Raw genomic sequence first — 12956 nt, 5'->3', positions numbered from 1 at the left:
ATAAGTTGGCAGACAAAGTGATAACATCCAGTGTTCAACAACAATGAAGCCAAAAACTGCAGTTCCCCCTTCATCCACTAGGGGCTCCAAAACAGAGCAAATCCCCATAGACTCCCATGTTAAAAAGACCAACTTCACAGCAGGAATAAACATGTTTACAGCAGAAATAAACATGTTTACAGCAGGAATAAACATGTTTACAGCAGGAATAAACATGGTATTTTCTCCCACTGTTCAGCAGAAAAGTGCTCTAATTTGTCCAGGACCAATTTGTTTGTTTTTCTTTCTTCAACTCAATTAAATGAAAAAACAGTGTCTTAAAATTACTATAATATATTTTTTGCAAATTTTTAGTTATTGTTCCTTTTTTTAAGTCTCCAGTTATTTTAGTGACTGTTGTAAATTCAGCCTTTTCTTAATGAAAGGGGACGAATACATATGAACACAACTGTAGGTCCGGTTTACCTTCATGACAACTGTGGGGGGAGTGAATTTTTTTCTAACCCGTCCGTTTAAAAGTAATTTAATCTTGAAGCATATTTAGGGGCGTGTCCTTTTGATTGACAGGTGCCAGATCTCCCGCTTCAAGTCAGAAGAACGTAGAACAACCGCGGTTTTTAGCCGGTTAACAACGTGACTTGGCTTTAGCCCGCTTACCTCTGTTAGCTGGTTAGCTCCCATTATCTCCCGTTATCTCGGGGTTAGCTCGGTTAGCTTTTAGCTACAGAAAGCTTGGAGTTCGCTCGATGTCAATCATCCACCATGACACTCACAGCCCCCCTCTCAGCTCCACCTCTTTGCCCATATTTGTATTTTCTGGGCAAGACGACATGCATGCCCCTGCCAAGATGGTGATGGTAGGAACCGCCCACCGAGCTTCAATTCAGCTCTTCAGAAACCTACGGGTGACGTCACGGAGGCTCCGCCCATCTTTTTATACAGTCTACAGCAGAAACAGCAAATTCAAAAGGACCTGAAGGATTTGAGGAGAACAGCAAAGAAAAGCTTTGTGGTTTTCTTCTTCTGGTCTTTTCAGACGGTTGCGAACAACTTGATATTGGTGCATCATCGCAACCCTCAGGTGTCAGAAAGTGGAAGTGAATTCTGACCTCAACATCGCCCACTAGTCGATGAATGCATGAAAAGATGGATGGAAGTCCGCGGGCGGTGACGTGTGACGTCCCCGTGTTCGTACGCTTAACGTTTGAGCAGCATCTACTGATGCACGCAGAAGAAAAGTTACTTAAATCCATAAATATTTTCCATTTAAGTATCTGAAACATAAATATATAAAATATAAAAACAAATTTATCATTTTTTTTTATTTTTAACGTTTCACTGCTAAAATTTAACCTGTTTTTTAAAATCCCTTTTTTTGCTGTAATAAAATGAAATATTTCGTAGTTTTTGTGTTTCTAAGCCCGACTTTTCTCGTAGGAACCGGATGTCCCTCCATGAATGTGTAGTTTCACACGTATGTGACGATGTCATCGCATCATGTCACATGTGTGCAGGTAGATCTGGTTATTTTCTGCTTTACGATCCGCCTCAGCATCACACAGCTCCGAACGTTTGCATTCATGTCACATCCTGTTGATCAGAAATAAAAACAGACGCTGCAGAGTTGCAACCTGCATCTGCATAATTCTCCCATTTAGATGATGCATTTCTCACACAAACCCAAACCGTATTGACTCGGGTTTTTTGTGTTTGCAACGTTAGTCGGAAAATGAATTAAGTGTGAGCGAGCGGCGCGTAACGCTGCCGTCGATAGCGCCGCCGGGCAACTTACAAATGGTGTAATTATCTGCTCATAAGGTTATTAGAGGATCAATGAAGCCTGGTGGCCTGATAGCAGCGAGGTGAGCAGATGAAGGATGGAGAATGGTTATGACCCACACACACACACACACACACACACACACACACACAGATTAAGTTCTGCTGATTTATGCACGTTTGTTCGTGTTTTGGTAATTTATTATAAATAAATGGCTTTAAACACATTTTCAGGTTTTTATGTCTGATTCTGGAAGATTTCACGGTTTTTTCCAGTGCAAGTCTTCCTTTCAGCCTTGTCCCAACATACAGAGATTCCATCTGATTCTGGATCTACTGATCAGATCTTAACTTTAGATCGTCAGATCCTCTAATTCTGCACAAGTCTCCATTAACAGTTTATTTAAAAAGTTCTTCGACCCGTTTTTTCCTTATTTCTGCAGAATGTTGAACCTTTGTCCACCTTTTACCTCTGAGAGGCTCTACCTCTCCAAGGTGCTCTTTACTGTCCAGTCATGTTCCTGACGCTTCTGCTCATTAACCTGACGAGCTGTTTCTTCCAGATTTCTTTGTTTTTAACGAGGAGCTGAAGATCACCAGCAGCCAGCGTTGTCCCAGCATACAGAGATTCCCTCAGACGACACCAGCCGTGTTTCCGACCGGCTGCCGGTTAAACCAGTTCCTGGTCAGAATCTCCTCTGGTGTTTCTCCAGCATTCTGTTGCTGATCGATCAGAACGATCAGATCTCCGTGGCGACGAGTGGAGCTGGATCGTTACCTCGGCGTAACAAACCCGAGACGGCGAAGCGGCAGAGGTACTCACGGTTCTCGTCCTGCGCGATGCACTGCAGCGGGATGCCGAAGAAGGAGGTGTAGGAGTCGTTGTACCAGACCAGCAGCTCCGTTCCCCGGGGGACGTCCACGCAGGCTCGGTAGAAGATGCAGGACCTGCAACACAGACCAGCACAGTCTCCTCTAAACCAGCATCCAGACCCAGACCGGATCCGCTCAGCATCCAGACCGGATCCAGAGCCAGATCTGGCTCTGGATCCAGGAAGAGGTCTGACTACTAAACTGACTCCCAATTCTAACGAGGTCTGAAGTCCAGACCAGGTCCTGATGGGGTTTAGAGACCAGACCAGGTCTTGATGGGGTTTAGAGACCAGACCAGGTCCTGATGAGGTTTAGAGACCAGACCAGGTCCTGATGGGGTTTAGAGACCAGACCAGGTCTTGATGGGGTTTAGAGACCAGACCAGGTCCTGGTGGGGTTTAGAGACCAGACCAGGTCCTGGTGGGGTTTAGAGACCAGACCAGGTCCTGGTGGGGTTTAGAGACCAGACCAGGTCCTGGTGGGGTTTAGAGACCAGACCAGGTCCTGGTGGGGTTTAGAGACCAGACCAGGTCTTGATGGGGTTTAGAGACCAGACCAGGTCCTGGTGAGGTTTAGAGACCAGACCAGGTCCTGGTGGGGTTTAGAGACCAGACCAGGTCTTGATGGGGTTTAGAGACCAGACCAGGTCTTGATGGGGTTTAGAGACCAGACCAGGTCTTGATGGGGTTTAGAGACCAGACCAGGTCTTGATGGGGTTTAGAGACCAGACCAGGTCCTGGTGGGGTTTAAAGACCAGACCAGATCCTGATGGGGTTTAGAGACCAGACCAGGTCTTGATGGGGTTTAGAGACCAGACCAGGTCCTGGTGAGGTTTAAAGACCAGACCAGATCCTGGTGGGGTTTAGAGACCAGACCAGGTCTTGATGGGGTTTAGAGACCAGACCAGGTCTTGATGGGGTTTAGAGACCAGACCAGGTCCTGGTGGGGTTTAAAGACCAGACCAGATCCTGATGGGGTTTAGAGACCAGACCAGATCCTGATGGGGTTTAGAGACCAGACCAGGTCCTGGTGAGGTTTAAAGACCAGACCAGATCCTGATGGGGTTTAGAGACCAGACCAGGTCTTGATGGGGTTTAGAGACCAGACCAGGTCTTGATGGGGTTTAGAGACCAGACCAGGTCCTGATGGGGTTTAGAGACCAGACCAGATCCTGGTGGGGTTTAGAGACCAGACCAGGTCCTGGTGGGGTTTAGAGACCAGACCAGGTCCTGGTGGGGTTTAGAGACCAGACCAGGTCCTGGTGGGGTTTAGAGACCAGACCAGGTCCTGATGAGGTTTAGAGACCAGACCAGGTCCTGATGGGGTTTAGAGACCAGACCAGGTCTTGATGGGGTTTAGAGACCAGACCAGGTCCTGATGGGGTTTAGAGACCAGACCAGGTCCTGATGGGGTTTAGAAACCAGACCAGGTCCTGATGGGGTTTAGAGACCAGACCAGGTCTTGATGGGGTTTAGAGACCAGACCAGGTCTTGATGGGGTTTAGAAACCAGACCAGGTCCTGATGGGGTTTAGAGACCAGACCAGGTCTTGATGGGGTTTAGAGACCAGACCAGGTCTTGATGGGGTTTAGAAACCAGACCAGGTCCTGATGGGGTTTAGAGACCAGACCAGGTCTTGATGGGGTTTAGAGACCAGACCAGGTCTTGATGGGGTTTAGAAACCAGACCAGGTCTTGATGGGGTTTAGAGACCAGACCAGGTCCTGGTGGGGTTTAGAGACCAGACCAGGTCCTGATGGGGTTTAGAAACCAGACCAGGTCTTGATGGGGTTTAGAGACCAGACCAGGTCTTGATGGGGTTTAGAGACCAGACCAGGTCCTGATGGGGTTTAGAGACCAGACCAGGTCCTGATGGGGTTTAGAAACCAGACCAGGTCTTGATGGGGTTTAGAGACCAGACCAGGTCTTGGTGGGGTTTAGAGACCAGACCAGGTCTTGATGGGGTTTAGAAACCAGACCAGGTCTTGATGGGGTTTAGAGACCAGACCAGGTCCTGATGGGGTTTAGAGACCAGACCAGGTCCTGATGGGGTTTAGAAACCAGACCAGGTCCTGATGGGGTTTAGAAACCAGACCAGGTCCTGATGGGGTTTAGAGACCAGACCAGGTCCTGATGGGGTTTAGAAACCAGACCAGGTCTTGATGGGGTTTAGAAACCAGACCAGGTCTTGATGGGGTTTAGAAACCAGACCAGGTCTTGATGGGGTTTAGAGACCAGACCAGGTCTTGATGGGGTTTAGAGACCAGACCAGGTCCTGATGGGGTCTGAAACGTTTAATCAGCGTTCGGTCATGATGGATGAAGCGTCCGGATGACGACCGAGTGCTTCTGCGTGTTTAACGTAAAGCGTTTTTCATCCTGACGGGAAATATCCGTCTGGTTTTCATTCCTTAAATATGGAAAAAATCTGGACATTCGTCAGGATTCTGCACAACTGGGAGAGAAAAGCTCTACGGATTATTAATCATGGATACCTGGTTACCTGGATATTAAGTTACCTGGTTACCTGGATAACTGGTTACCTAGTTACCTGGATATTAAGTTACCTGGTTACCTGGATAACTGGTTACCCGGATATTAAGTTACCTGGTTACCTGGATAACTGGTTACCTGGTTACCTGGATATTAAGTTACCTGGTTACCTGGATAACTGGTTACCTGGATATTAAGTTACCTGGTTACCTGGATAACTGGTTACCTGGATATTAAGTTACCTGGTTACCTGGATAACTGGTTACCTGGATATTAAGTTACCTGGTTACCTGGATACCTGGTTACCTAGTTACCTGGATATTAAGTTACCTGGTTACCTGGATATTAAGTTACCTGGTTACCTAGTTACCTGGATATTAAGTTACCTGGTTACCTGGATATTAAGTTACCTGGTTACCTAGTTACCTGGATATTAAGTTACCTGGTTACCTGGATATTAAGTTACCTGGTTACCTGGATAACTGGTTACCTAGTTACCTGGATATTAAGTTACCTGGTTACCTGGATAACTGGTTACCTGGATATTAAGTTACCTGGTTACCTGGATAACTGGTTACCTGGATATTAAGTTACCTGGTTACCTGGATAACTGGTTACCTGGATATTAAGTTACCTGGTTACCTGGATAACTGGTTACCTGGATATTAAGTTATTTTGTGAGAAAGTAGAAGCCGTTCCTGAAAGTTTTCATCCTCAATGAGTTCGCATCTGAACGAACGTCGGTCTGGAATGGCGGGAACGCTCTCCTCTCTGCCCCTCCCATCCCTGCTCTCTGATGAGTCCAACCTGTGTCTCATCACCTGCCGGCTGCACAGCCTCTCCTGATGACCTGCCTCTGGATTCAAGTCCCGCCTTTCAGACCACGCAGATGGTCTGTAAACCAGCACCTGTTTACCCAACCCTCTGACTCCTGCCCCGGTGAACCCTGACCTGCCTTACTAACCCGTCTACTGCTGCTCTGAACTTCTCCGTTCCAGTCCTGCTGACCTCAGATCCTGGATGAAGGTTTCCCCGAACTAACCCGGCTTCCTCAGCTACACAGCACAGTCCTCTGGACCCTCTCCCTTTCCCCCCTAAATATTCTGTTTAAACGTTGTGTGGTCCTCGCTCTGTCTGGTCTCTGACAGCTCTGCCAGGATTTCATAGTTATTGTAATTATTAGTTGCAACGGTGATAACGTCAATTATATCATTTTGATTGTTTAAATTAGAAAATTATTAAATGTATTTATCTTTTTTCTTTTGTTTTATATTCATATTATATATATATATATATATATATTTGTTTCATATATAAAATGATCTTTAATCAGTTTCTTTGTATTTGTGTTATTATTTCTATGCCAGGTCGGAACGCCTTTGTAAAGATGATCATCATCATTTCATCCCACGTTGGCGCTCTGTCATCTGATCACGTTTCCTCCTTCTGGCAACGCTGTGGACGTTTACATTAAATAAGAAATCATGGAATGAATATTTGCAGGTTTAATTGGAAGTTTAATGTGAGTTCCCTGCAGTTAGAAAGGGAACACGAGGAGAAACGTTTAGAGGTAAACATGTAAAAGATGGCGGCGCCGACATGTTGATAACATCTGGGCGTTAACGCCAGCAGGATGTTTGGCATCACCTGGGTGATCAGAGCGTTCAGGTCTGATGCAGGTGAACATAAACCACAGAGTCGCTTCATCAGTAACTCGATAAGTCCTTTCATCGTCTCCGGACCTGAACGGCCTCTAGGATCCGGGACGCATCGGGAGGCGGAGCCTGGATCCATAAAACTACGCAGGACGTTACGGCGAGGAGCGTTGGAGGCCTGGTGAGTAAAATCAGCACATTTACCGGCTTTATGTGAGAAAAGACGACGGTTCTCCTGCCAGGCAGCAGCTGATCCACCGTCCCGTCGAGCAGTTTTTATAACATATTTACTTCATCTTTACTTTAGATTAAACGCGCACATGCAGTTTTATGAGCATGTGCGCGTGTGTTATACACAAAATATGCATTTAAATGATTCATTGAGCTGCTGAAATGACAGATTTATGATGAACATAAAGATATGCAACATTTTTTTCTTGTTTTTACATATTTAACGACTCCTGGAACGTCTGATTGATGATTGAAAAAATAAATATGTCTTTTAGGGTAAGTTACTGTTTACGTGAGCGGATCTGAAGAAACAAATGAAAAGAGATTTTTTTTCTGTTTGCGAGCTGGTCCAACTGGTCCAACATTCCTTCCTTACAGAGCAAAAGAAACAGATTGATTTAGAAATCAACATAAACTGGAATTAACTGAATAAAATATCTCTAAATAAACAAAACATTTAACATAAACTCATCTTAATTTTTGTTTCTTTCCAATATTTATTTTACTGACTTATCTAAAGTATTTATTGATCTAACTCTGATTAGCAATCATTTATTTTGGTGGAATTTCATCGGAATGTTTTTTCTCTTCAGTCTGCGATTATTCAGGATGTGTTGCAGCTCGTGGAACGAACTTTCATAATAACTCTTTTTTGTTTCTTTCTTTTTATATGTATTCTTATATGTATTCTTTTAAAATCTAATCAATAATAGTAATCAGAAATGAATTCACAGAGTCCAGCGACTCTACATAACAACTGGCTGAAATATAGAAATTTCCTGCATTTGCTTAAATATGGAAACCAGTTGAAACTGGTGGAATCCAGTAAAAATGTAAATTTTTATTCCAAATGAAACACTGAAATCAAAGAAAAAAATTGTTTAAAATCACAATCAATTTTAAAAATGTAGTTTTAATGGAAGTCAATGAGACGTTTGTCTCTATGGAACTATTAGATGCTTTTTAAATACTTTGTAAATACTTTGTAAATAACTTTGTAAATACTTCATAAATACTTTGTAAATAACTTTGTAAATACCTTGTAAATTCTTCGTGAATAACTTTGTAAATACTTCATAAATACTTCGTAAATACTTTGTAAATAACTTTGCAAATACTTTGTAAATAACTTTGTAAATGCTTTGTAAATACTTTGTAAATACTTCATAAATAACTTTGTAAATACTTCATAAATAACTTTGTAAATACTTCATAAATACTTCATAAATACGTAAACGTTAATTACAATCATCCACAAACACCAGAAGAAGAAACATTTGCTTATTGCTGTTCTCAGCTTCTTCTTCAGGTGTTTTTTATTTGGTAGTTTCTGCGTCGTCTACTTCCTCTTCTTCTTCTCTGGTTTGTTTCTTTTCTAACTGGGAGCCAGTGACACAGCTCAATGCTGCCCCCTGGAGCTTTCTGGTGGTATTTCAGCACCAAGTGACGGATCGCTAAGCTCCGTGAAAATGGACCACATTATACTCGTAACCGAAGCAGGAGACGAACGAAACCATTCGTCGGTCTGCGTTTCCGGCTTCTACGTTCAGCATAAATGGGCCTTCAGGCGTCAACAGCTGACGCAAATTTGGCCGTCGTGGCTCCTCCTCGCTCTATAGACACTTTCCACATCAGAAATGCGGACGAGTCCACATACGAGTTCTTTATGCTGCAAATGATGACGCAGTTTGATGATGTCATCAGGTGTGTTTTCCTACAATGTTCGAGGTCGGATCAGAAATGCGGAAGCTGCAGGATTATTGGCGAGTTGTGTCAAACGAACAAACCGTACGCGACGTCTTATGTTAGGACATTTTGAGTGACAGCAGACGCAGCTGAAGACTTTGATGTTTATTACGTTCATGTTGTAAAAAAGTCGTGTCAATAAAAAAAGCAGAAACTGATTCCGATAGTTTCACTGCTCCTCGGTAACGACGACTCATCTGAGGCCGTTCGGTTTTCCAGGTGTGGAATACTGGGACGGGATTCTGGGTCAGACCCTGAACCTGCTGCTTCGGGGACCCAACCTTAGATAAGTTCAATAGAACAGATGGATATTTAGATTATAGTCACTAAAAAAGCAATAAATTATTATTATTAATAAGAAATTTTATTGTTTATTTTACTTTTTACTAGTTTATTTATTGATTGATAGATTATGTGCACGCTACTTTTCCTTTTGCTTCCGGAATTTCCCTGAAGGAGTCATCCCAAAGGGATCAATAAAGTTAAGTCTAAGTCTGAAATCAACGTCGTTTTGGTGTTTCTGACACAAAATACCAGGAAAATGTTAAAAAGTTGATGGTTTGGATGAAGCTGTTAATAAATTTGTTTTGTGTTTCCAACAGACATCGACAGGTTTGTTCCGGTTATCCTGAAAAAGTTGGTGTCGCGGTGCGAACATGGCTGCGTCACAAGGTGAGTCTAAACCGCAGAAACTCTCCTAAAACTAAACATGGCATCTGTCTTTACTTTTAAATATTTTGGAAAATAAAGAAGCGCATTTGAAGCACAAATTTGCATATTGAAACATGAAACTTTATAAATGTTATTCCTAATGTCAGGAATAAATCAGGAAAGCGAGATGTAATAAACGTGACCTTGTTGACCTGTCAGGGTCACGTAAACGTGTCTAAATATCTTCCTCGTGTTTCCGCAGCGTATCAACTCCGCATTGTCGTGTTTGGAAAGAGTCAAAACAAAAAGGTTCAACTTGCCAACTTCCTGAAAGGGAAAAAAGATTTCCCGTTCCCCAAAGTGACCCAACTCTTCACCGCTAACGTGAAGAATAACCTAACTGTGATCGTGACGCCGGACACCTTCGGTCTTCCGGAGGACAAAGTGAAGCATGAAATGAAGAAGTGCGTGGCTTCGTGTCCTCCAGGTCCGAATGTTCTGCTGCTTGTCGTCAAACCTTCTGCCTTCACCGCGCACGACGGCGAAAAGCTGAAGTTCGCTCTGAGTTTCTTCGGTCAGGATGCGTTTAAATACGCCGTGGTGATCCTGACGCAAAGCGAGGAGGGAAAAACTTCCGCTGTGGAAGAACTCATCCAGGACTGCAGGAAAAGATTCCAGAAAATCAACTTCAATAAACTATCAGAACCAGATCTTCAGGAACTCATCAAGAACATGGAGAACTTACTGAGGGACAACAAGCTCGGCCATCTGAACTTTTCGGAAGGGGCGGATCCTGCAACGCCGTCCCACACCTTCAAACCTCCTCTCAACCTAGTCCTGTTTGGGAGTTCTGGAGTCTGGAAGACGTCCGTGTCCAGCGCCGTCCTGGGAAAACACCCGTTCAGTGCATCCACAGACTCGGAGAGCGTTAAGAAGGAGGCAGAGGTGTTTGGTGTCTCTGATCAGGATGCCTGCCTTGTCAGGAAAAACTCCAGAAGAAGTGATGAAGGAGACTCACCGGTGCATCTCCCTCTGGAACCCCGAAGGCGTCCACGCCTTCGTCCTGGTCCAACCTCTGGGTTCAGACAGCGGAAAGGACCAACAGGAGCTGGAGATTATTCAGGAGAAGTTCAGCTCCAAAGTCAACGATTTTCTCATGATTCTCTTCACGGTGGAGTCCGATCCTGCAGATCCAGATGTTTTTAAGCTTCTCAGCCAGAAGCAGGACCTCCAGCAGCTGTGTGGTGGACGTTACGACGTCTTCAACGTTAAAGACAAGCGGCAGGTTTCAGACATGCTGCTTGCCGTGGAGAAGATGACGGGTTTGGGGTCTCGGTGCTTCACCAGACAAATGCTTGCGAAACCACGGAATAAAGAGGCGAAGAAGGAGCCAGTGAGGATGGTGATGGTCGGGAAGACCGGCTGCGGGAAGAGCGCCACTGGAAACACCATTCTGGGTATCAAAGCCTTCGCCTCCAAAACCAGCATGAATGCGGTCACCTCTGTTTGCAAGAAGGAAAGCGGGGAGGTGGACGGACGTCCCGTCGTTCTGGTCGACACGCCCGGTTTGTACGACACGAGTCTTTCCAACGACCAGGTGAAGCAGGAGCTGGTGAAATGCATCAGCCTGCTGGCTCCTGGACCTCACGTCTTCCTCCTGGTGGTCCAGATCGGCCGCTTCACCCAGGAGGAGAAAAACACCGTGCAGCTCATCCAGGAATTCTTCGGCAAGGGGTCCCAAGACTTCATCATCATCATCTTCACCAGAGGAGATGACCTCGAAGGTCAAACGATGGAGAGCTATATCGCCGACGTCAACGACAACTTTGTCAAGAAGCTGGTTAAAGACTGCGGAGAAAGGTACCACGTCATCAACAACAAAGACAAGACCGATCGCAGACAAGTCCCGGAGCTGCTGGACAAGGTGGACGCCATGGTGAAGGCCAACGGCGGCAGCTGCTACACCTCCGCGATGTTCCAAGAGGCCGAAGCCGCCATCCAACATGAAATGAAGAAGATCCTGAAGAAGACAGAGGAAGATATGCTGCGAGAGAAGCAGAAAATACAAAGAAAATATGAAGAAGAAATTCTTGCAAAGAAGAAGAAAATTGAGTGGGAAAGAGCAGAAAAGGACAAATCGTTCAAAGAAAAGGAGAAATACATTAAAGAAGAGGAGGAGAAACAAAAGAAGGAGGAAGAGGAGAGAGGACAGGAGGACACCGATCGCAAAATGACGGAAGAGCATCACCGACAGCAGTGGGAAGAGAAGCTGGAAGCTTTGGAAAGGAAAATACAATCTGAATGTGAGAAAAACGCCACCGCTGACAGAAACCTGATGATGACCAGAGAAGAGATGAAGAGAGAACGAGAGGCTTGGGAGAAAGAGAGGAAAGAATGGTGGAAGAAAAGAGAGAGCGAGGAACACCAGAGGAAGGAGGAGGCGCAAGTTCAGCTCCAAAAGCTCAAAGAAGAGTACGAGCTGGAGAGGAACGAGTACGAAAGCAAACGGAAAGAAGAAGACCAGCTGAGACGAGAACAAGAGGAGCGAGAATGGAAAGAAGAGCAGCTGAGGTACGAGAAGAGGATGGCGGATACCATGAAGAAAAACGAAGCAGCAGCCAGAAGGAAAGCCGAAGAATTCAACGCCTTCAGACAAAAATACACGGCTGACTTCAGCCGGTTTTTTGAACAATTTCAGAGTTCAGATGTGAGAAACATGTGGATCACATGTTTGTGGACCACATGATTCACGTGTTAATTACGTTTTCCAAGCATGCTTCGTTTGTGTTTCACATGTATTTTTCTGTAAATCTTGCAACTTAAACTGGATAAATGTGACAAATGCATTAGCTTAGCAAACGTGAGTTCTGATGAATATAAACACGCTACTGACGTGTTCCTGTGTGTTATCTATATGCTGCATATCTCTTTCAGCCATGTTAAAAGCTTATCTGATCAGCGGGAACATTTCTCTTGTTGTTGATTAAGGGTGTGTAATAAAGTAAAAACATAAGTACAAGAACTTTACTCCTTGTTTTTTCATGGTGCGTAAAGACAAAACCAATTCCAAAACAGCTGATAAGAACCACAGAAGAAGAACAAAACAAATAACATAGCACCAGAAAGCGACATGTCCATGGAAACCATTGTTTACTAGATGTTTATGGTTTCTTTTATGTGTAAATAGTTTTTCCTTTAACAACAGACACTTCAGGTTAAATAAAAAGACAATTAGCTGCCTTTTATTCTTATTCATGTCCACACAGGGTTAAATGAAGTGAGTTCTTAAAATGCTGAGGGTTAAACAGCGTTCATTCGTCTCTGACAACAGAGGTCAAACCGAACAATGAAAATATAATCTTAGAAATGTCCGATTTTATCACTTCTAGCTTTGTTATTGTCATCCTGCTGCAGCTGGTTCAGCAAGTTTCTGAGATCGCGCTGTGACTGCAGTTATCTCTCTGCGATTGCGACTCCTGTTTATCTCAAACATTCATTGGTATTTAGAAAACAGCAGTAAGGTTAAAACAG

The 12956-nt window shown here is 44.3% G+C and overlaps 2 protein-coding genes across 2 annotated transcripts in view; one reads left to right on the top strand and one right to left on the bottom strand.

Annotated features, from left to right (window-relative positions):
• Nucleotides 1–12956, bottom strand: part of prdm6 (PR domain containing 6) — a gene marked incomplete at both ends in the record, with an annotated part of 96949 nt that overhangs the window by 37616 nt on the left and 46377 nt on the right. Inside the window, one exon of the mRNA XM_079250854.1 lies at nucleotides 2603–2727. Within this exon, the coding sequence (XP_079106980.1) occupies nucleotides 2603–2727 (125 nt within the window). The remainder of the gene's footprint in view (nucleotides 1–2602; nucleotides 2728–12956) is intronic.
• Nucleotides 9431–12872, top strand: LOC306764766 (GTPase IMAP family member 8-like; the record flags this gene model as incomplete). Its single annotated transcript, XM_079252003.1, has 4 exons — nucleotides 9431–9446; nucleotides 9688–10377; nucleotides 10472–12132; nucleotides 12840–12872. 4 exons carry the CDS (start codon nucleotides 9431–9433, stop codon nucleotides 12870–12872), a joined length of 2400 nt encoding a protein of 799 aa, XP_079108129.1.

The sequence above is a fragment of the Telmatherina bonti genome, assembly GCF_933228915.1.
Source record: "Telmatherina bonti genome assembly, chromosome: 13".
In the NCBI taxonomy this organism is placed as follows: Eukaryota; Metazoa; Chordata; class Actinopteri; order Atheriniformes; family Telmatherinidae; genus Telmatherina; species Telmatherina bonti.
This window is presented reverse-complemented; position numbering and strand designations above follow the sequence as displayed.